At 40.4% G+C, this 24,158-nt stretch overlaps 4 protein-coding genes across 4 annotated transcripts; 1 reads left to right on the top strand and 3 right to left on the bottom strand.

Annotated features, from left to right (window-relative positions):
* Positions 1-13,824: 13,824 nt before the first annotated feature.
* On the bottom strand, positions 13,825-15,047 carry M430DRAFT_37236 (hypothetical protein). Its single transcript, XM_024867086.1, has one exon. The coding sequence runs from the start codon at positions 14,750-14,752 to the stop codon at positions 13,916-13,918; it is 837 nt and encodes a 278-aa protein (XP_024717495.1). The 5' UTR covers positions 14,753-15,047; the 3' UTR covers positions 13,825-13,915.
* A 484-nt stretch (positions 15,048-15,531) lies between these two features.
* M430DRAFT_109245 (hypothetical protein) lies at positions 15,532-16,721 on the bottom strand (the record flags this gene model as incomplete). Its single annotated transcript, XM_024861265.1, has 2 exons — positions 15,532-16,531; positions 16,585-16,721. The coding sequence occupies 2 exons, from the start codon at positions 16,719-16,721 to the stop codon at positions 15,532-15,534; spliced, it is 1,137 nt and encodes a 378-aa protein (XP_024717494.1).
* A 1,086-nt stretch (positions 16,722-17,807) lies between these two features.
* On the bottom strand, positions 17,808-22,330 carry M430DRAFT_183973 (hypothetical protein). The gene is made up of 7 exons (XM_024863864.1): positions 22,189-22,330; positions 21,785-22,047; positions 21,613-21,633; positions 20,963-21,420; positions 20,186-20,387; positions 19,306-20,131; positions 17,808-19,254 (listed from the first exon to the last, which is right to left on the bottom strand). Exons 2-7 carry the CDS (start codon positions 22,028-22,030, stop codon positions 17,948-17,950), a joined length of 3,060 nt encoding a protein of 1,019 aa, XP_024717493.1. The 5' UTR covers positions 22,031-22,047; positions 22,189-22,330; the 3' UTR covers positions 17,808-17,947.
* On the top strand, positions 22,314-23,077 carry M430DRAFT_183983 (hypothetical protein). The gene has a single exon (XM_024863865.1). The coding sequence runs from the start codon at positions 22,490-22,492 to the stop codon at positions 22,988-22,990; it is 501 nt and encodes a 166-aa protein (XP_024717492.1). The 5' UTR covers positions 22,314-22,489; the 3' UTR covers positions 22,991-23,077.
* The last annotated feature ends 1,081 nt before the right edge of the window (positions 23,078-24,158 follow it).

Below are 24,158 nucleotides of genomic sequence, written 5' to 3'. Positions count from 1 at the left end.
ACGATTAATTACACGTAGGCTATAGTAACGCTCTAGTATACTTACTAAAGTAACCTAGGGTATAAGGGATCTAACTACTATACCTAGCTAATTAAGGTTATTACTTAAGTAAGAGATTACTATAAGAGAGCTATAAAGGCACTAGGGTAGAGTTAGACCTTAATAGACTAAGAGCTAGTAGTAATTAAGGCTAGAAGGCTCTACCTCTCTTCTAAGCCGCTAGACATACCTTATAAGGTTAATAAGGTAGTTAACTTACTTACCTCTTAGCTTATACATATTATAGACTTATCTACCCTAAGAAAAAAGGTTAGCTAAGGGCGTACTAAACTCTAGTAGAGCGACAAGGTCCTTAAGGCTATCTAGAAAACGCGGGCAGCACGCTATTAATATACTACTATCCTAACTAAACTTTACTAGCGCGACCTCTAGTAGGCTAGTACCTACTAACTTCGGACGATCTAAGGTATAAAGACTAAGAGCTAGTATAGTGCCCTTACTACTACCTTAAAAGACTAATAGAAACTCTAGAGTCTTAAAAGGTAGGCTAGGCTCTATAGCTACGTGTCCCTAGAACTAGCCTTACTACCTTCTCTTTAGGGCGCTAATAGAGAGGTACTAGCTATAAGCTATTACAATAAAGTAATAGTGTTAAGCTAGTAGTTCTTTCTAGAATTAGTAACTAATCTTAGTAACGTCGTTCTAGACCTTTAAGACAAGTAGTACTAGCGGTTTACTATTAACGACACTATAATAAAGGTAGACATTACTAACGTTCTCTAAAAGACAGGTACTTAAAAGGCACTAGGACCTGACCTACTACCTACTAGCTTTCTTAAGGCATATAGACGCCCTCTAGCCAAGCTCTTTATAGTAGTAGTAACTATAAGCCTTTAGCTAGGGCACGTCTTAACGTAGTTTAAAGTAGTAAAGGTAGTAGTACTACGTAAGCCTAGAAAGACCCTTAAATAGTAACAAACCGCTAAGGCCTATAGGCTAATATTACTCTTAAGCGTAATAAGTAAAGTAATTAAGTTAGTAATTAGCTAGCGCTTTACTAATACTATAAAGTTATAAGGGCTCTTTCTAGAAACGTAGATAAGAAACTAGCTATAACGCTTAACAGACCTTATAGTTAAAATAGTAGTCGACACTATATATATAACATAGAACTATAAGGCTATAGCGTCCCTTCTTTAACTAGACATTAAAGGCGCCTTTAATATAGTAAACTATATACGCCTTCTCTATACTCTCTAATACCTAGGGTTCTTTATATAAGCCGTATAGTAGGTATATAGCTTTCTTACTAATTAGACAGCTAGCCTTTTCTTTAATAAGGAGGCAGTACTACCTTAAGAGGTTACTATAAGAGTACTATAAGGCTTACTCTTCTCTTTTATCCTTTTCTTCTTTTATACTACTAGCTTGTATACGCTACTATAAAGATATATAGGCCTTATTATAGTAGGGTTTACTAACGACCTTAACCTTTTAGTATTTAGTAGAGATACGATAAAGACATACTAGTACCTTAAAAGGGCGTAGTAGACCTATAGCTAGTAGGTATAAATAAGGGAAATAGAGTTTACCTTTAAAAAGAGTAAGCTCCTTTACCTTACTTACGCCTATACTATACTAACAACGCTTGTCTACCTTAATAGTTATGTTATACCCTTAGTCTAAGAGGCCTACTTTCTAGGAGTTTAGATAGATTAGAAGCTTAGGTAAAAGGGCTACTTTAACGTTATTAAACAAAAGTTTGCTACCTAGTAGTTTACGCTTATAAGGCTTACTATATCTACGTAAGGATATAGCCTACTATACGTAAGAAAGATCTATATAAAGGTAATCTAGAGTACTATAGTATATAGTATAAGGGTCTAGTACTACCTCTCTAAGTAACAAGCTAAGAGGATCGTAAAGGACCTTACTATAAAGTAGTTATAGTACCTTTACGTTATTATAAGAGCGTACTAGGTAACTCTTGTTTAGTTTCTTAAGTCTAAAACAGCTACGCCTTTACTTAACCTTTACCTTAATAAGTAGGTAGTAGACTTTAAATAATGTCTTAAACGTATAAGTAAGGGCAAACTTATATAGTCTATCTATAATAAGGTAGCGACCTGCCTTTAATAACGCTAGAGACACTACTATAACACTACTATAGCGCTACCTTATACGTTACTTAAGTATAAGGTAGGCCGAGTTACGTAAGTAAAGGACTAGTATAAGGACTCCTTATTAGAAGAGATCTTATAAGAGAACTAAAGGATATAATAGACCTAACACGACAGTTTACTAGCGTACTACTAGGGTGCCGCCCTAGCCGCGCTACCCGCCCTTTTAGTAGATACCCTTAAGAAGTACTTACTCTTTTATAAGTATAAGAGCTTACTTTTAACGTAGATCTGTACTAGTAAGGTTAGGCTCTAGGCCTTTCTTTTTAAACGTAAAGTACTAGAGGTAACGACCCTCTAGTACCCTTATAGTAAGGCCTTAGAGACAGTAGCTTACCTAGTCCTTAACTACTAGTAGCTAGACTAATAGTAGTAGGCCTTATAGTAAGTACTCTACCTAAGGGCGCTATAGACGTTCTGCGACTTTATAGTAGTAATAGAGAGAGGAAAGAGTATGCGCGTACTAATCTACTAGTTACTATCTACTAGCTAGTTCTTATAGTTTAGGCTAGCTAAGCGCTACCTAGCTAAGAAAGAGAGAGAGTAATCCTAGTTAACGGCTAGTGTCCTTCTAGCGTCTTACTAGTGTCTTGTTAGTATATTTAGTATTACTAGGCTAAAAGGTTAAGTTCTAGTAGAGTAGTAATAAGGTCTTAGCGCTCTAGTAGTGCCGTAATAAAGTATTTATAAGAAGTAGTACATAGGTTTTTACCCGGCCCTAGTACGGTTTTACTACGTAATTTATATAGTATAAAGGTTCTATATGTACTAGGCATAGGTAGTAAGAACAATAATAATAATAATAATAATATTATCGTTATTATAATAAGGTCGTAAAGAAGGCACGACGCCTTATCTTTCTTACCTAGTATTACGTAAGCCTTAATTCGTTATAAGATTAACTTTGTTTTATTATCTATACTACTCTTACTACTTACTAGCTCTTTACTATAGCTTTTTATTAAGGAATAAGAGTATTAGCTCTTTCTTATAAGCAGGTAGTACTAGCTTTGTTTAAGTCTAGTATACCTACTATCTGTTACTATAAGCTTGCCTATAGTCTACTAGTACTATAAGAGGTATCTAAGGGTACTAATTTTAATTCTATCGTTTGTTTTTAAGTTTTTAAGGTAGTTAAGGGCGTAAGTAACTATTGTAAAGTTTTTTTTTTTATATAAGCTAATATAGTAGTAATATAATAAACAAGACTTAACGATTAACTACGTATAAGTTATAGTAATACTCTAGTATACTTATTAAGGTAACCTAAGGTATAAGAGATCTAACTACTATACCTAGCTAATTAAAGTTATTACTTAAGTAAGGGATCGCTAAGAGAGAGCTATAAAGGTACTAAGATAAAGCTAGACCTTAATAGACTAAGAACTAGTAATAATTAAGGCTAGAAGGCTCTACCTTTTCTTAGAGCCGCTAGATATACCTTATAAGGTTAATAAGGTAGTTAACTTACTTACCTTCTAGCTTATATATATTATAAATATATCTACCTTAAGAAAAAAGGTTAACTAAAGGCGTACTAAGCCTTAGTAAAATAGTAAGGTCTTTAAGGCTGTCTAGTAAGTATAGGTAGTATACTATTAATATACTACTACTCTAACTAAGCTCTACTAGTACGACCTCTAGTAGGCTAGTACTTATTAACTCTATATAATCTAAGATATAAAAACTAAGAGCTAGTATAGTGCCCTTACTACTACCTTAAAGGACTAATAGAAACTCTAGAGTCTTAAGAGGTAGGCTAGGCTCTATAGCTATATACTTTTAGAACCGGCCTTACTCTTACCTCTTTAAGGTACTAATAAAAAAGTACTAGCTATAAGCTACTATAATAAAGTAATAGTATTAGGCTAATAGTTCTTTCTAGAATTAATAGCTAATCTTAGTAACGTTACTCTAGACCTTTAGAACAAGTAGTACTAATAGTTTACTATTAATAACACTATAATAAAGGTAGATATTACTAACGTTCTTTAAAAGATAAGTACTTAAAAGGTACTAGGTCTTAACCTACTACTTACCGGCTTTTTTAAGGTATATAAGCGCCTCTTAGCTAAGCTCCTTATAGTAATAGCGACTATAAGCCTCTAGTTAAGGCACTTTCTTACATAGTTTAAAGTAGTAAAGGTAGTAGTACTATATAAGCCTAGAAAGACCTTTAAGTAGTAATAAATTACTAAGGCCTATAAGCTAATATTACTCTTAAATATAATAAGTAAAGTAATTAAGTTAGTAATTAGCTAGTACTTTACTAATACTATAGAGTTATAAGGGCTTCTTTTAGAAACATAAATAAGGAACTAGCTATAACGCTTAATAGACCTTATAGTTAAAATAGTAGTTAACGCTACGTATATAGTATAAAGCTATAAGACTATAGTGTCCTTCTTCTAACTTAGCATTAAAGGCGCCTTTAATATAGTAAACTATATATACTTTCTTTATACTCTTTAGTACCTAAGGTTCTTTATATAAGCTATATAGTAAGTATATAGCTTTCTTACTAATTAGATAACTAGTCTTTTCTTTAATAAAGAGATAGTACTACCTTAAGAAGTTACTATAAAGGTACTATAAGGCTTGTTCTTTTCTCTTATCTTTTTTTTCTTTTATACTACTAGCTTATATACACTACTATAAGGTTATATAAGCCTTATTATAGTAAGGTTTACTAACGACCTTAACCTCTTAGCTTTTAGTAAAGATACGACAAAGATACTTACAGGCTGACCGCCCTTAATTTAAAAGATAGTTAACCTAGATTTAAGCTTATATTAACTTAGATTTATAAGCTTAACTTAGATTTAATCTAATTTTAAAAGGTTTTAACTTATTTTAAGCTAGATTTTAATAGTTTTAAGTAGTTTTAACTAAGTTTTAACTAAGTTTTAAATTATTTTAACTAGATCTAATTAAGTTTAACTAGATTTAACTTAGAATTAACTAGATTTAACTAGATTTAACTAGATTTAACTTAGTTTTTAAGTAAAGTACTTATAAAAATATAGTTCTAGGTACTTATATAATAGGCTTATAGTGTCACGTGATTTTATGTCACGTGACTAGGCTAAGAGATTTAGCTCTGTTTACATGTAAACAAACGCATCGCGAATACCCTTTGTAGCCCTCTAGCCCTCTATTATCCTTACAGATCTCGACAGCCCTCTGTTACCCTCGACAGCCCTCTGTTCTCGACAGCCCTCTGTTCTCGACAGCCCTCTGTTCTCGACAGCCCTCTGTTCTCGACAGCCCTCTGTTTGTTGCCTTTACGGATCTTGACAGCCCTCTAGCCCTCTGTCGCCTCTACGGATCTCGACAGCCCTCTGTAGCCCTCTGTGGCCCTCTGTTGCCTCTACAGATGTCGACAGCCCTCTGTAGCCCTCTATAGCCCTCTATTGCCCTTATAGATCCCTTTTACTTTATTTATCTTTACTAATTATATTGTTTTATAGGTCTCCTTACGACTGCCCTTACGACTGCCCTTACGACTGCCCTTACGACTGCCCTTACGACTGCCCTTACGACTGCCCTTATAACTGCCCTTATAACTGCCCTTATAACTGTCCTTATAACTGCCCTTATAACTGTCCTTATAACTGTCTTTATAACTGTTCTTATACCTGTCCTTTCTTATACTTAGATAGATAATTAATTAATTAACTCTTTAAATGTGTTCTAACCCTAATAATATAGCTTAAGGTAGCTTAAAGTATCTTAACCTAGTTTTAAACTAGATTTAAACTAGGTTAAATCTAAGTTAAAAACTAAGTTAAAACTAGGTTAAATCTCTAAAACAATTTAATAATAATCAGGTGTTATTACAATAAAACTAGGGTTAAGAAGGTTTTAGAGATTTAACTTAGTCTTAACTTAGTCTTAACTTAGTTTTAACCTAAATTTAATATAGTTTTAAGTAGTTTTAACCTAGTTTTAAGTATTATTATTATTATTATTATTGTTCTTACTACCTATGCCTACTGTATATAAAACCTCTATACTACATAAATCACGTAGTAAAACCGTACTAAAGCCGGGTAAAAACCTACGTACTACTACTTATGTTTATACTATTATAGTGCTACTAAGGCGCTAGGTCTTTATCGCTACCTTACTAGAACTTAACCTTTTAGCCTAGTAATACTAAACATACTAACAAGATACTAGTAAGGCGCTAGTAAGGCGCTAGTAAGGCGCTAGTTACTAGCTAGGGCTACTCTCTCTCTTATAACTCTTTTACTAGGTAGTACTTAGCTAGACAGAACTATAGGAATTAGCTAGTAGATAGTAGCTAATAGATTAGTATATAAGTACTCTTACCTTTCTCTATTACTACTATAAAGTCGTAGAACGTCTATAGCGCTCTTAGGTAAAGTACTTACTATAAAGCCTACTACTATTAGTCTAGCTACTAGTAGTTAAGGACTAAGTAAGCCGTTATCTCTAAGGCCTTACTATAAGAGTACTAGAAGGTCGCTACCTCTAGTACTCTACACTTAAAAAGAAAAGCCTAGAGTCTAACCTTACTAGTATAGATCTATATTAAAAGAGAGCTCTTATACTTATAAAAGAGTAAGTACTTCTTAAGGGTATCTACTAAGAGGGCAAGTAGTATAGCTAGGGTAGCGCCCTAGTAGTATACTAGTAAGCTATCGTATTAAGACTATCGTACCTTCTAGTTCCCTTATAAGGTCTCTTTTAAAGGAGAGTTCTTATACTAGTCCTTTACTTATACAGCTTAGCCTACCTTATACTTAAGTAACGTATAAGGTAGCGCTATAGTAGTACTATAGTAGCGTTTCTAGCGTTATTAAAGATAGGTTACTACCTTATTATAGATAGACTATATAAGTTCGCCTTTACTTATATATTTAAGACGTTATTTAAAGTCTATTACTTACTTATTAAGGTAGAGGTTAAGTAAAGATATAGCTATTTTAGACTTAAGGAACTAGACAAGGGTCGCCTAGTACGCCCTTATAACGACGTAAAAGTACTATAACTACTATATAGTAAGGTCTTTTATAATCTCCTTAGCTTACTACTTAGAGAAGTAGTACTAGACCCTTATACTATATACTATAGTACTCTAGATTACCTTTATATAGATCTCTCTTACGTATAGTAGGCTATATCCTTACGTAGATATAGTAAGCCTTATAAGCGTAAACTACTAAGTAGCAAACTTTTGTTTAATAGTATTAAGGTAGCCCTTTTATCTAAGCTTCTAATCTATCTAAACTCTTAGAAAGTACGCCTCTTAGACTAAGGGTATAACCTAGCTATTAAGGTAGACAAGTGTTGTTAGTATAGTATAAGTATAGGTAAGGTAAAAGAGCTTACTCTTTTTAAAGGTAAACTCTATCTCTCTTATACACGACTATTAGCTATATACTTGTTACGCTCTTTTAAGGTACTAGCGTGTCTTTGTCGTGTCTTTACTAAAAGCTAAGAGGTTAAGGTCGTTAGTAAACCCTACTATAATAAGGCCTATATAACCTTATAGTAGCGTGTATAAGCTAGTAGTATAGAAAAAAAAGAGGATAAGAGAAAAGGACAAGCCTTATAGTACCCTTATAGTAACTTCTTAGAGTAGTACCGCCTCTTTATTAAAAAAGAGACTAGCTGTCTAATTAGTAAGGAAGCTATATACCTACTATATAGCCTATATAAGGAACCCTAGGTACTAGAGAGTATAGAGAAGGCGTATATAGTCTACTATATTAAAGGTACCTTTAATGTTAAGTTAGAAAAGAGACGCTATAGCCTTATAGCTCTACACTATATACGTAGTATTAACTACTATTTTAACTATAAGGTCTATTAAGTGTTATAGCCGGTTTCTTATCTACATTTTTAGAAAGAGCCCTTACGACTTTATAGTATTAGTAAAGCGCTAGCTAATTACTAACTTAATTACTTTACCTATTATATTTAAGAGTAATATTAGCCTATAGGCCTTAGCGGTTTATTACTACTTAAGGGTCTTTCTAGGCTTATATAGTACTACTACCTTTACTACTTTAAATTATACAAGAAAGTGCCTTAGCTAGAGGCTTATAGTCGCTATTACTATAAAGAGCTTAGCTAAAGAGCGCCTATATACCTTAAGGAAGCTAGTAGGTAGTAGGTTAAGGCCTAGTACCTTCTAAGTACCTGTCTTTTAGAGAACGTTAGTAATATCTGCCTCTATTATAGTGTCGTTAATAGTAAACTATTAGTACTACTTGTCTTAGAGGTCTAGAATAACGTTACTAAGATTAGCTATTAATTCTAGAAAGAACTACTAGCCTAACACTATTACTTTATTATAGTAGCTTATAGCTAGTACCTCCTTATTAGCGCCTTATAAAGGTAAGAGTAAGGCCGGTTTTAAGGGTATATAGCTATAGAGCCTAGCTTACTTCTTAAGACTCTAAAGTTTCTGTTAGTCCTTTAAGGTAGTAGTAAGGGCGCTATACTAGCTCCTAGTTTTTATATCTTAGATCGTATAGAGTTAATAAGTACTAGCCTACTAGAGGTCGCGCTAATAGAGCTTAGTTAAGGTAGTAGCGTATTAATAGCGTACTACCTGTACTTACTAGATAGCCTTAAAGACCTTACTATTTTACTAGGGCTTAGTACGCCCTTAGTTAACCTTCTTTCTTAAGGTAGATATATCTATAATATGTATAAGCTAAGAGGTAAGTAAGTTAACTGTCTTATCGACCTTATAAGGTATATTTAACAGTTCTAAAGAGAGGTAAAGCCTCTTAGCCTTAATTGTTACTAGTTCTTAGTCTATTAAGGTCTAGCTCTATCTTAGTGCCTTTATAGCTCTCTCTTAGTAATCCCTTACTTAGGTAGTAACCTTAATTAGCTAGGTATAGTAGTTAGATCTCTTATACCTTAGGTTACCTTAATAAGTATACTAGAGCATTACTATAACCTATATATAGTTAATCGTTAAGTCTTGTTTATTATGTTACTACTATATTAGCTCTCTCTAAGGTATATGTAGTAAGAGCTACTACTTATAGGCTAGATAGAGAAGGGTCTCTAATTTAAGGGTAGTCTTACTAGCTCTATCTTAGAGTAAGTAATAAAGGTTTATGTTACTTATAACGATCTATAGCCTCTTTAGGTCCTCTCTAGTAAGCTACTAGAAAGGGCTAGCCTAGCCTAGAGAGTTAAGAATTAGTAAGTATATTAACTAGATAGTAATACTTTATAAAGTAACGTAACACTAGTTAACGCCTGTCTTTACTACTTAAGTAAGAAGTAGGTACTACTTATAGATATAGATAACTACTCTACCTTTGTCCTTATAGACCTGCTAGTACTTTACTTACGCTAAGTAGTAGACTGTCTTTATCTAAGTATTATACTATAGCTTCTAAATTACTATAACGTTAACTTTATAGCTATTATAAAGTACTATTAAGGTAAGGCCGTTCTTTCTTATAGTATTCTAGTATACTATTATTAATTTTATTACTAAGAGTCTAGGATCTACGATTTCTACGTTATAAAGAAGTCGCTAGACCCTTAGTTAGCCTCTTAGCTTAACATCTTTATAATGTCGTAGCTTTAGACTATTATAGTATCTAGTACCCTAATAAGAGGGTACTCTTACCTTACTAGAGTCTTTACTATAGGCTTCTTACTATTACCTGTCTATAGTCTCTTATATACTATAATCTAGTAGCTATTATTACTATCTTATAAGGACGCTAGTATAACACTAAGTACCTAGCTAGTAAAGCTACTCTTAGATACCTTAAACTGTCTAGGCCTTTATTAATATATAGTATATACTTACTCTTTTACCTTAAGGGCCTTAAGACACTAATAGTCTTATACTATATATAGTCTACTATAGTTAACACATCTCTTTCTACTATTAAGTTAAGGGTACTCTTCTTTACCCTAAGGGTACGCCGCTCTTATATAGTAGCTATACTAGGCCTAGTTCTTATAAAACCGCCTAATATAGCTAAACTAGTAGTACTAAAAGTATCTTTAGATTTATAGGTTAGCTAAATACAGCTTATAGTTAAAGATCTAGGCTTACTAGATTAACCTTTGTTTATATAAGTACGTTACTATATTAGCGCTCTAAAGGTATAGTACTACTATTATAAACTTTACTATAAGGGCCTTAATAGGCTTAACTTTAACCTTTATAACATATAGTATATAGGCTTAGACCTCTACTAGTAACGCTCTTAACTTTACTTATATAATCCGGTCTACTAGTAGGCCCTTTATAATTACTATAAACTTACTCTTATAGAGCTAGGCCGTAGGCCTAAACGCCCTCTATACCTAGCCCTAGTCTTAGATTACGTTCTTTAGTATAGCCTCTTTAAACGTAAGGATAGTATTACTACTAAGTAGCTAGTAAGTCGCTACTACTTTAGTACCCTTAATTACTATATTAGCTACTATTACTACTTTAATAGTACTATAACGTACTAGGTCTTTTGTCTGTCTGTCTGCCTTAATCCTTAGCTCCTTAATCTGTCTCTTTAGTATAACCTATACTCTTGTTAGGCACTAGCTTACTACTACTATATAGGTAGCCTAAAGGGCTACTATTACTACTAGCCTCTAGAAGGCCTCTTCTAACATTATTCTTAATTATCTAATCGTTACTAGGTTATTATTAGAAAGGGACCTAAGGGTACATAAGAGAGTTGTCGTGTTTATAGCTCTTGTCTCTACTACTGTTATTATTATAGTAATAAGGTTGTATAAGAGGCGTAATACCTCTTTCTCTTTATCTAGTATTATATAAGCTTTAATTCTTTATATAATTTTCTCTGTCTTATTGTCTCTATTACCCTTACTACTCTCTAGCTCCTTACTATAGCTCTTAGTTAAGGTATAAGAGTACTAGCTCTTACTTATAAGTAGGTAGTACTAACTTTATTTAAGTCTAGTATACTTACTATCTGTTACTATAGGCTCGCCTATAGTCTACTAGTACTCTAGAAGGTATCTAAAGGTACTAATTTTAATTTTATTGTTTGTTTTTAAGTTTTTAGGGTAGTAAGGGCGTAGACGACTATTGTAAAAAGTTTTTATATATATCTCTAGTTTTAAGTAGTTTTAAGATATATTTAATATTTTATTAAGTCTAGGTTAAATTAAACAAATAAGGCCGTAAGGTATACTAATACCTTAAAAGAGTATAGTAGATATATAGCTAGTAGTTATATATAAGAAAGATAAAGTTTACCTTTAAAAAGAGTAAGCTTCTTTACCTTACTTATACTTATACTATACTAATAACGCCTGTCTACCTTAATAGCCGGATTATACCCTTAGTCTAAGAGGCCTACTTTTTAAGAGTTTAGATAGATTAGAAGCTTAGATAAAAGGGCTACTTTAACGTTATTAAACAAAAGTTTACTACTTAGTAGTTTACACTTATAAGGCTTACTACGTTTATATAAGGATATAGCCTACTATACGTAAAAGAGATCTATATAAAAGTAATCTAGAGTACTATAGTATATAGTATAAGGGTTTAGTACTACCCCTTTAAGTAGTAAGCTAAGAAGATTATAAAAGACCTTACTATAAAGTAGTTATAGTACCTTTACGTTATTATAAAGGCGTACTAGACGACTCTTATCTAGTTTCTTAAGTCTAAAATAGCTATACCTTTACTTAACCTTTACTTTAATAAGTAAGTAATAGATTTTAAATAACGTCTTAAACGTATAAGTAAGAGTAAACTTATATAGTCTATCTATAATAAGGTAGTAACTTATCTTTAATAACGCTAGAAAAGCTACTATAGTATTACTATAATACTACCTTATACGTTACTTAAGTATAAGGTAGGCTAAGCTATATAAGTAAAGGACTAGTATAAAGACTCTCTTTTAGAAAAGACCTTATAAGAGAACTAAAAGGTATAGTAGTCTTAATATAATAGCTTACTAGTATACTACTAAGGTACTACCCTAGCTACGCTACTTACTCTCTTAGTAGATACCTTTAAGAAGTACTTACTCTTTTATAAGTATAAGAGCTCTTTTTTAATATAGATCTATACTAGTAAAGTTAGACTTTAGGCTTTCTTTTTTAAGCGTAGAGTACTAGAGGTAGTGACTCTTTAGTACCCTTATAGTAAGGCCCTAAAGACAATAGCTTACCTAGTCCTTAACTACTAGTAGCTAGATTAATAGTAGTAGGCCTTATAGTAAGTACTCTACTTAAGAGTACTATAGACGTTCTATAACTTTATAGTAGTAATAAAGAAAGGTAAGAGTATACGTATACTAATCTGTTAGCTACTATCTACTAGCTAATTCTTATAGTTCTGTCTAGCTAAGTATTACTTAGTAAAGGAGTTATAAGAAAAAGAGTAGCCCTAGCTAGTAGCTAGCGCCTTACTAGCGCCTTACTAGTGTCTTGTTAGTATATTTAGTATTACTAGGCTAGAAGGTTAAGTTCTAGTAAGGTAGTAATAAAGACCTAGTACTCTAGTAGTACTATAATAGTATAAACGTAAGTAGTAGTATATAGGTTTTTACCTAGCTTTAGTACGGTTTTATTACGTGATTTATATAGTATAGAGGTTCTATATATAGTAGGCATAGGTAGTAAGAACAATAATAATATTATTATTATAATAAGGTTACGTAAGAGGTACAACACCTCTTCTTCTTTATCTAGTATTACGTAGGCCTTAATTCTTTATAGAATCGTCTTTATCTTATTGTTACTACTACTCTTATTACTTACTAGCTCTTTACTATAGTTTTCTACTAAAGAATAAGAGTACTAGCTCTTACTTATAAGTAGGTAGTACTAGCTTTATTTAAGTCTAGTATACCTACTATCTATTACTATAAGCTTACCTATAGTTTACTAGTACTCTAGAGAGTATCTAAAGGCACTAATTTTAAATCTATTGTTTGTTTCTAAGTTTTTAAGGTAATAAAAGGGCGTAGACGATTTTTCTATAATAATAATAATAATAATAACTAAGATAAAGACAAAGATAAAGTAGAGAGAGAAGAAAAAAAAAGGCCTTACTAAAGGTATATATACTTATAGGACTAAGGCTCTACTACTTTCTTAAGATACCTCTTTATTAATTTCCTTTATCTAGTCTATCTATATAAAGTACGCTACCTTCTTTAAGTAAGAAGTAGTAGCTATAGTACGTAAGGTAAAGAAAGAGAAAGAAAAAGAAGATAAGAGAGAAGATAAAGATAAAGATAAAAGAAGAGATAAAGACAAGGATAATATTAATAATAATAATAACCCGGACTATTTTAATAAGTTAGTAAGAGATAGACTAGTCTAAGCCTAAAGAAAGGACGCTAAGGAGTCTAAGGAGAAGGATACTAGGTTCTTTAGTAAGGAGGATAAAGGAGGAGAGAAGGAAGAGAGAGTTAGTAGGGCTAGTAAGAGAAGAAGAAGAGAAAGAAAAGAGGATAAGGATAAGGATAAGGAAGGAGAAGAAGAGGGGCCTACTACGACTAACTAGGGAGAAGGCGGCGCTATAAAGGGCGTCGCTACCTTATCGGTCAGTTGCTAGAGTAGACCTGTGTTATAGAGTAGTATGTGTGCCGTCTTGTTTTAGAATAAAACATAATATAACTTAAGATAACAGTACATAGTATTTCTAGTCATTAAAGGAGGGTACTAAAATGCTCCTTTATACAGCAAGAAAGCTGAGTAGAAACCATCTAGGCTATGTGACTGTGTACGTCTTGCTATCTAGGGCATGATTTTGTACCTTCTGCTAACGTTCGTTGCTTCTCTTCTTCTCTTATCCTTGTATCACAGACCCCTGGATAATCACAGTTACATCCTTCATCGTCTCCCCATGTAACAGTCCGCATAGTAATCGAATACCTCCCTTTTCTTGCTACTATTTGACCGTTTTGTTGATCAAACTTCCGCCCACGAATACCATGAGTAAAGCCATACCTTGACGGTCCCGTCATAAGCAGAAGAGAGCGTGGAGGAATGAACAGCTCCCAGGATTCCACATTAGTCTCTTCAATAGGTGCTTTGGGCGGAGAGGTATTTCCCATAGGAGTCTCGGGAGTGCCGGTACTTTTAAGTAACGATCGTTTTGGATTTCTCATACGACGTGCTTCCGTGATACCACATCTCTTGAACGTCATGGGAACGGTACTTCCAAGAGATAGACTATACAGCGCTTCCCGAAAGGCTGAGTGAGTGTCTACATGTGGTGGGATCCCGGTTCCGGGAGGATAATACTGGACCGTGGCTTGATCAGGGAGATAGTCTTGAATAGGCAGCCTTGGAAGAAGATCGGTGATATAAGTTGGAAGAGGTGTGTATGCCGTTTTAGAAGTTGCGAAAGTTGTGTAATCGAAATGGGGACCAAAATGAAGGGACGATCGTTTCCCAGCACTGGCAGTCCATCGATCATCATTCGTGATGGCTGCAATGATAGCAGCTTCTTCTTCCTCGGTGATGAAGTCATTGTAGAGCACCAACCCGTTCTCCCATCGTTGGATATTTGGGTGTGCAGGATCAATATACGGTGAAGGTGCTTCTTTTGTTTGGCCTGTAGCCATTCCGCCTTTTCAAGTTGAATACTCTATCTCAAGACTTGTTCTTTTTTGAAAGAGGCTAGATCATCGGTGAAGAGGGATCCGCAGTAGGTTTCCTGTCAGTTGGCTGGGACTGGGTGCACACCCATAAAAATGAGAATCGATTGAAGAAGCCCAATCATGAGGAAGGCAGCTAGCTGGCTATATACGGAACAAATGGGAGAGAATAGTGGGGCTCAAGCAACGGCCGAGGCGTAATCCCTGGACATACAATTCCAACTGGAATTTCTCTATTTCTGTAGAGTGGGCAGAGAAAAAAAGAGAAAAATTATGTTTAAGCGACCCGATGGATTCGACAGCGGACACCTTGCGTAACATGGTATATAATAGCGTTTACCACTGTTGAGATCCAAGGTAGCGCGGACAAACAAATATCCGGATTTTCATTGCCATCCCTGTCGCTATTACCATCGCTATTACCATCGCCATTACTGTTGTGATCCTTATTACTATTGCTTATAGTTCAAAAATAGAGAGAATTATAATCAATCAAAAGGCCCGTAAATAATAGCGACAGAGACAGTAATAGCGATGGCGACGATGGTAGCGACAGCGACAGAAACTGTAGGACTATCTGTAATTCTGTAGCAATTCTGTAACAAAGCTTAAGGATATAGGGTCGTCAGAAGGAGAGTAAGGGTTCAGTGGATGGAGACATTTTAATACATTTTAACACCATGATGCCATTATTTTGTGATGTTTAAATTCTGCCCACGGGGCTGGTCTCTAATGACTAGGTATATTTATGCATGAAGATCCGATTCTACCCCACAAGTGCCAATGGAATCTGTACCAGAAGACCAATGCCAGGCAAGTAATGTCCAGTTCAGTTCCTTACGCCAGAACAGGCCATGACCGAGTTCACCGTCTGAACAAAGCCCCCCTGTTGAAGGCATGCGCCGGCGGAAAACCACTCGACCAAACCTTGAATGCACGATAGCCATCGAGCACATGACACATGGCTCATGCGTGCAATAGATCTCCAGATCATGGCAAAGGTATCCGTCGTCATCAATAGGTGACCGGCATTGTTCTGTCGGCATACGTGGCTGATCCCGAAATATGCCAGTATCGGCCGGAATCGTGATGTCGGAAACTCCTTGCTGGTCCTCATCTCTGGCTCGCAGCCCGTCGGCAACCATTGCTATAGCACGGAGAGTGGCATGAGCAGCAACATTCCCCCGTGAAGAATGAGGCCAATCCAACCACCTTGCATCGCCGGCAATAGCGACAGGGCGCGCTATCCCATTTTTCCTGGTGACGATGACGACGCCAATGTCTTCGCCAGAACCCGTAGCTCGTGCCTCTTGGGCTGCCCCGTCCGCGAGAGCCATCCATTTCTCAACATCCTCGTTGATGTCCTCCTCCGCTCTCGATACTATACTGGGATGAGGGCCAAACGGGTTGCTTTTTTTGTATACCGTAGGCCAATACCGAGAGGTCCAGAATGCAGCCTGCTCATGGGAAGTTGGCGCGAGAAGAGGCACCTGGATAGAGCAGATACAAACTGGGTTGGATATAGAGGATAGACCTTCTATCAATGATTCCTTTGAAATGCTATCTACCGAGCCCGCGATGAAAATGAGTTCCTTGGGTGTCTCATTTTCGGGTCCCGGAGTAACGAGCGACCTGGTTTCTGAAATGGAGGCTCGAACATGGGGAGGGGCGTCATCATATTTCACAAATCGTCGAAGGTGTTGAAGATCTAGCCCGCCATCATTAGGTATGAGGCGACGAATTATGCTGTAGAGTATTACCATCATTTGCCCTGGTGCCCTACAGTCAAGACAACTCACCTTAAAGCATTACTTGCTTGTTTCACAGGGATAGCATTAACATAAACATTGATGACTCTGTCTCGAGTCTCCACTTCCAGTGTGGTTTTCAGCGGAACGAGACGACTCTTGTTGCCGGCAGCGCTCTCGTAATCCATCTCATCTCGTCTTCAGCCTCGCCTGTCAGCCTTAGTCTGGCCACCTCTCTCTTCGTAGGGTTGTTTTTGTGTGAAGAATGGAGGTAAATTAGAAACCGTGCAAGTGATCATAAAAAGGACCCAGCTATTAGATCACGCCGCTCAGTCAATCCTTTGGGGGATCTGCGCCGATTCCAGGGTCACGAAACCCCAGCAGTCTTTTTCAGAGGAAAACCTTGCTCGCACTTGTCGTCGCTTAAAAGCATATAATCACGTGAGTAAAAAACCTACCTGGTATGCACCCCTATTTCCAGATTTGGGCGTTGGCTTTACTACACGTCCCGGAACCCTTAGGTAGCTCTCTTCAACACAACTGCAGAATGTGATGGATGGATGCATGGACTTTTCCTCATTTAACTCTAGTTACAAGTGTTGGCTGCTAAGCACTCCCCCCACCAAATGATCAGACCCGATCTGAAAAAAAGAAAATAATAATATTCACATATCCAGTGACTGTCCTTCAGGGCGCTGCAGAACTGCCCCTTAGAATGGACTTAGGCGTACCAAATTGTGACTTAGGTTCGCCAGATCGAGGACTGCACACGAAGTGTGTCCTGAAGTGGACTAGACATGTGAACCTAGTATCAACCAGGCCTGGAACTGATGACACTGGATAGAGAAGTGAAGACCCGCTGAAAATTTTGGGCACAAGATACCGCTCACGACTACCGAAAATGAAACTGATCGATTGGCATGGCGAGAGGGAGGGCAAAATCCACCGGAAGAGAACAAACCAAGGAAAAGGAAGGTCTATGTCATCGCTGTTTCGGATACAGGTACAAGTCGAGCTGCGCAGACGCTCGTAGTGTACCCTGCGCTGAGAAGATGGCTGTGTCGAATCGTGCCGTGGTCGAGATTTTATGGTGTTTATGATACAGGAGGCAGCTGAGAACGGGCTGAAGACCATCCTCTAGATGCACGCGGTCGATCGGATGCAAAGAAAAGGCCCGCACTGATGCGGTACCTCCAGATGCTAATGTAACAAGAAAGGGCCGTGAAAATCATATGTGAAAACAGTCGTCGAAATCTGGCAGCTCTCGCTATCCAAATTAGAACCCTCGCGCGAGGGTTAAACATGGCAGTGATGGTTCGGGAAAGTTGACCTCTTCAACGACTAGAAAATGTAATATCGTTCCTCGTACCGTTACAAGCGTTAAGATCGTATCGTCATGACGAGAGAGAGCAGGTTAGAGCCAGTTCCCCGCCCCTGTCTGACTACTGCCTCTACCGTAAGCGTATGGATAAGATTGCTGTGGACCCGGGGCAGAAGCAAGTCGGTCACTGGCTGGAAAACCGCCCGCCGGTTGGGGTGCTGGGCGAGTGGAAGGGATTGGTAGACCATTGGAATTGGAAGCGCCAGCGGCAGGACTATAACCGTTTGTGTATGCACCGGCGGGGCTCACGAAACTACCGGCCGAAGCATTGGACATGCCACGCTGGTGACGCACAGGTGCCTGACTCGATTCTATTTCATTAGGGGTTGCTTGTCCGCTTGATGGGCCGCTGCGGCCTTCGTTTCCTTGGATCTTAGCCTGAATTCGACGGCCGTAAGGGGTTGTACGGATGGCAGGCAGGTGAGGACGGATGGCCTCGATTAGGCGATTCTTCATAGGCGGATTGGCATAGTCGAGAGCTGTCTGAATGACATAGTTTGCGAAAGAGTCCCGAAGGAGTCGATCGAGCTCGTTGGGCTGTAGCATCTCCTCAACCAGCATGTCCTTGGAGGGCTCCTGCGCGCAGCGGAGACACTTTTCAATGACGTTGGAACTGAACTTCTGCTTCGAGAGTTGGCTAACACGACCTTTGAACTGTGCGACCAGAGGCTCTGTGAAGATGGGTTCATTCAGATCAAGGATGTACTGAACAACATAATTGCCGAATGGGTCTTGGACCAAGGCGTAGGCGTTATTAGAAATCTGCCCGATCAGCCAAGCCTTTTGACTTCCCGAAGCATGGTCAATGCACCGTTGGAGGACACAGCAGCCGTGCCGGTGAGTGCCAACGTCAACACAATGGTGCCCAACAGCATCGAATATAAACTGGGCATCCGTAGGAGAAAGTTTGTTCAGACATTTCTGAATGACGTGGTTTCCATTCAAGTCCTGAATGAGCTCAACAACTCTGTACCGAAGAGCCCCGATGATAGTTTGGACTTGGCCAGGGGTCGAGATAAACTCGATCATCTTTTGCAAGGCTCGAGTTCCGTGCTGGTTCAGAGCGATGCGGACAAGGTCATGGGATGCATTTTCGACGAGGACAGTGCGCTCTTCGTCATTGCAATACTCCAGAAGCTTCTGGCAGAGATAATTGCCGAAAGGATCAGTCATCAGCTCAATAACGTGTTGATTGGTTTCAAGCCAGATCATGTGGACTTGCTCGGGGTTGCGATCTTCCAGTTTCTTTTGAAGGTATCTACAGCCGTGCTGGTCTTTGCAGAGAGCATATATCTCACCGCCGAGCTGTTCAAGTGACAGATTGGCGAAGCGATTCATTGCTTGAAAGATCGGTTAGACTGATATGATCATGGGGGAGGGGAGATACTAACACTCACTGTCGTTTTGGCGGCGTTGCTGGATAACTCTAGCCTGGCTATCACGGGGTCCAGCTTGTGGATACATGCTTCCATAGTTGATGTAAGGGCTCTGTTGAGAGTAGATTGGTTGGCCGATTTGCATGTTCTGCATACCCATGGTCATCATCTGCATGTTATAGTTGTTATAGTAACCGGGGATAGGATATGGTTGTTGAACTGCGGAGGACGTCATCGCTGTAGGCACCGGGGCTTGAGATACGCCCTGGGTCAAAGAGGGGCCAAATGGTGGCGCACTTGCTTGAAGAGCGGACTGGATGGACTGAAAACCATTACTTTGGGCTTCGCGGGAAGTTGAGTTCTCGCCTGAAGCCATCTCACGGCTAAGCCTATTGCTCATCGCGCTGGGGGGGATGCGGCCCAAGCTGGCGTTGTGGTTGTGCAAGTGCTGTTGAGCATGCGAGTTCGGGGTGGTGTTGACTCCAGATATGCTGCTCGTTGTCGATCTCATTGTAGGGACGTCGTTTGCCGAATATGACGACTGCAGCTTTGGGGGTGTGGCCTGAACGTGCTTTGGGGAGCTCACTTGCGAAGAGGTATCTTGGGGCCCATCAAAGAACTTCAAATCCAACGAGTGCCGGTATGATGGGCGAACACTGATGGGAGAGTCAGGTCCGTTCGACTGAGGAGTAGAAGCTGAGCCATTTCCTTGGATGGTATTCATTGGTAGGCTTTGTTGAGAATGGCGGTGACGAGCAAACGCGCCCCACCCATTGGCATTGGCATCAGGCCCTGGCGACTGAGACAGAGCTAGATCGAGAGCAGCTGAAGATGCGGAAAGCTGCATACACAGTCAACGAGAAGCTCACATGGCAGAGGGGATAGATAAACTTACGAGGCCCGGATAATCTTCTCGGCGGACAAGAATCGGGAACTTATCATCCGTAGCATTCATCTGCAGGTAGTTCTTGACATCTGGGGATGATGCGCCATCTTCCTCGCCGAAGAGAAAGCGGGCGGTATTGGTCTGATCGAGAGACAGCATCTCGTGCATGCCGTTTCGAGACTTTGTTACTGGCATGGAGTACCTGTTGAGGCTATGTAGGTGTTAGTAACAGGTATCTAGCAAAGTTGACCGATGAATATCAGGTCGAAGATCGGGAGTGGTTGGTCTGAAGAAGACTCCTGCACAAGATCGAAATGAAGATGATAGATTGTTGATAGGTGTGGGATTTGCCAGTGGGGGCTCTTGTCCACAATAGCTATCCCGTCGTCAAATTTGTTGAAGGGAGGAGATTGGAGGTAGGGGACACAGCTGATAGCAATAGAGGATGGATATGGCAGCGCTACAACTAAGTGACGCCACATAAAAAGGTGAATTAGACCCAAGAGTGAATATGAGAGTGGCTCCTGATGATGTGGAATTCTGGTGATAGCAAGGCCCCAATAGTGCATAGAAATAAATAGGCAAACACACTTGAAGTACCTAGGCCAAAATGGCTGCCCTAGAAGAAAACACCAAGCTAGGAGACATAATGACAAGGGATATGCGAAGGGCGAGAGCAATGCAGGAGGACCGAAACGTGAAAGGCGAGGGCGCACTGGAAGATAGAGTAGAAACGACCTTGCGCCTGGAGGATGCTGTGGAGGGAATGGGAAACCAACAACTTACGCATTGGTAGATCGGTGACTTGTAGGGTCTTGTCTCACTGCCTCCTCCTTCTCATCCTCATCACTAGTCCGCCCTGAGCCAGGAACAGACCTCGACGGAAGTTTGTCGTCCATGACTAGGCGAGACTGCAGAATGCCGGATTGCGGCGAGGTGAGCTGGGAACTAGATCGGCCTGGTCTGTTGTAAAGGCCCGGGGGTGATGTGAGGCTTGATGTCGAATATCTATTCGGACGTGAGAATACCGAAGGGAAGCCAGAGCTGGTCTCGCGGTACTCTGGGGGCGTGGTAGGTTCGGATTGGTGACCGGCGGTTGAATTGGTGTTGCGTCCGAGATCTTCTTGCATCTGAGCAAGTTCTTGCTCTTCTCTGCGTTGCTGAAGATCCAGCAATTGCATCTCGGCCTCGAATCGGCGCTTTTGTTCTCGAAGTCGTTCGTACTCGAGTTTCTTCTTCTCCAACTGTATGAGGTGTAAGTACTCTGGTCAAAGCTGAGCCACGCTGGTAGTATCCGCCTTGCAGATCTATGGAAGATGCTTGAGCAACGCTTGTTCGCAAATCCAAGAAATGGAGCGCTGCAGGAGGACCGGGGGGGAGGAGGGAGGGGGGATTGTGTGTTTGTTGAGTTGAAGGGAGCTGGGAAGGCTGCTTACAAGCTGGACCTTATGATGCGTCTAGAATTGACCAAGAGTTAGCAATATATCGCTTTTAGGAGCATAAGCAAGCGACTGGGCTGGGGACAATTGAGGGCTAATTGTGCTTGCGAACAATAGCAGCAGCGGCCATTGTGAGCCGGGGCAATATCAATAGCAATGGGGTACGTACCGATGGTCCCCAATCCTGCGAGTCCAGCCCACCGCGATGGCTCGTGAGAGAGGCAATTGTAGGCATCCGGCCGGAATCGGTAGTGAATCGACGCATCAGGCCCCCACGGCCATCTTGCGATTGCAGAGGCTGAGGCAATCGAGAGCCATTTCGCGGAGGAGAGACGAGGCCGACCAGAGAGGAGGAATCATTCCTCCGAAAGCGTAGTTCGTCCATCCTATCACTCGGCGTGTTGGAGAAGGCCATGATCTGGGACTGTGATGCTGTGAGCGGTCAGCCCCATGCTAAAGAAAACGAGGGTTCCTGGGGGGGAGCAGAGGGAGACGCAAGGTGGGGTTTCCGGTGTGCGATCGAAGTTCGATGGCTACACGGTAGGGGGAGGAGGGCAGGAGGGGAGGGAGTACCAGCAGGAGAAATGCTAGAGGGAGAGGATGGTATGCGTGCCTCCTGGGAACCCCAGGCGCGGCAGTAAGAGATGTCGTGCTGTATCCAGAATTGCTGCTGTGCTGAGAGACGGAGGGAGGTTTGAAGTTGCGAGATGTATTGGGGACTCGCACCAGGGGTTGCTCGCAAGAGGCGGCGCTAGCCCTACTCGTCGTGCTCCAGGCGTCGAGAAGCGTAGTGCGCAGGTTCGGGCCCGTACCGTACCGTACTTTGACGGGGGTTCGTGGTTTTGAGGGAGTGCTCGACTCGACTCGACGGCAAATGGCTGCTGGCGGCACTGGAGGAACAGAGGGACGGGGTGGAGGGGAGGGGGGAGGGGGGGAGGATGAACCGCGCAGTGGACAGTGGACAGTGGACAGAGTACAGAGTACAGAGGAGTACACGGGGGATACTTGGGCTAGATACTTGGGGGGGGGGGGGGAGCTTCACGCGGCGGCTAAGAAAGACGGAGGCAAGTTGCAAGAGAGGAAACGCAGTCCTAAAGCCAGTTGTGGATGGGGGGTGGGAGGGGAGGGGCCAGGCCAAGTGGGCAACGGGCAGTTGGGCAGTGGACAGTGGGCACTATGTCCGCTGTCCGTTGCCAAAGGATACGAGGATAAGGCTCAAGGCTCAAGGCTCAAGGCTCAAGGCTCAAGGCTCAAGACTCAACTCAAGACTCTGGCAAGACTCAAGACTCAAGATCCAAGGACCAAGTCGATATCGGTACGGTCCATGTACCTCGTATGTACAGTACAAGACTACTTCGCATTCTTGTCTCGATAGAGGATTCTTATTATTAGAGCCGAGTCAAGGGGACCACCGTGCCTAAGATAGTGCGTGCTGGTCGTCTCCGTAATAGTAGATGTGGGCGGCGGGGAATATTAATGGCTGCCCAATGCACAACACCACACAACACCACAACATAAGGTAAGGTAAGGTATCATACCACAACCCCACCGCTTCAACACCGTCTCGCAGACCTCCCAACTCATAGCACTGCCCAGAGGGTATGGTAATGATCGGATCATATCTCATAGATAAGATGTTCTCTATCCATCATCCGGCCAAGGGCGCGTCGCTTTTAACTTGCAATAAAAGACCAGACGTAGTACGTGTTATTACCTTACCTAAGCTAGGTACCTAGCTATAGATATACCATGACCTCTGTACAGTAAAATGATATATAATCATAGAGACAGGACGATAATAGATAGATCTCGGTCGGAACCCTCTTCCTGCCTTCAGAATCCACCCTACCGCACGCACTCTTTATACACATACATTAACATACAACTCCATCCATGGGAAACAGGATGATCCAGCCTCCAACCTCTCTAACCTCCAGCCTCCAGCCTTCGAGCCTCCTGCTGCGCGCGGCGGGGTTCTGGCCGCACGCGGTGCGGTGCGGTGCCGTAGGGAAGGCAGAAGAATGGGACCCTGAACGCGATCCTGTTTGGCCGGGATGATAGCGAACTCCAGTCCCTCCTTGCTCCGTCTCGGTCCTCCACGATCCTTCCGAGGGCGCCTCCCATGATCTGTCGTCCAAGATCCCGAACCGAACGCCGGACGTGAGCCAGAATCCAGAGTCCAGTAGTGAGTGACACACGAGAAGCGATGGCCTCAAGAGCTCTGCCGCCCACTGAAACGCTTCGTTTCAAGGTTAATGACGAAAAGCCCCGCGCCCCCCCGCCATCATCCACCGCTTCTGAGATCTGCTCTTGAAGGCCTGGCTTCGTAACAGCCAGTGTGTCGAAAACCGAGATAATAGCCTGCCTGTCCAGTATCTCCCTGCCCTAGATACTTACCGATGTATAGACTCCGGAAATCCCTTCTACAAGAGCCCATCCGAGTCGTCCTGTAATACCTGCAGTACAGACTACCACAGCACTGCAGTACTTGTACCTATCCTTATTACCTAACGCTTCTCGCGACTTGGCTGGTTCCAACTGCT

The sequence above is a fragment of the Amorphotheca resinae genome, assembly GCF_003019875.1.
Source record: "Amorphotheca resinae ATCC 22711 unplaced genomic scaffold M430scaffold_12, whole genome shotgun sequence".
NCBI classification, from domain to species: domain Eukaryota; kingdom Fungi; phylum Ascomycota; class Leotiomycetes; order Helotiales; family Amorphothecaceae; genus Amorphotheca; species Amorphotheca resinae.
Note: the sequence above shows the minus strand (reverse complement) of the source record. Positions and strands in the feature narration are given on the sequence as shown.

Bases quoted from the DNA above. Each gene is read 5' to 3' on its own strand.
- M430DRAFT_37236 (XM_024867086.1), bottom strand. From the start codon at position 14,752: ATGGCTACAGGCCAAACAAAAGAAGCACCTTCACCGTATATTGATCCT.
- M430DRAFT_183973 (XM_024863864.1), bottom strand. From the start codon at position 22,030: ATGGCCTTCTCCAACACGCCGAGTGATAGGATGGACGAACTACGCTTT. The intron at 21,634-21,784 runs GTACGTACCCCA...GGTCAATTCTAG, and splicing joins CGCAGGATTGGGGACCATCG to ACGCATCATAAGGTCCAGCT. The intron at 20,388-20,962 runs GTAAGTTGTTGG...ACACCTACATAG, and splicing joins AGTCACCGATCTACCAATGC to CCTCAACAGGTACTCCATGC.
- M430DRAFT_183983 (XM_024863865.1), top strand. From the start codon at position 22,490: ATGGCTGCTGGCGGCACTGGAGGAACAGAGGGACGGGGTGGAGGGGAG.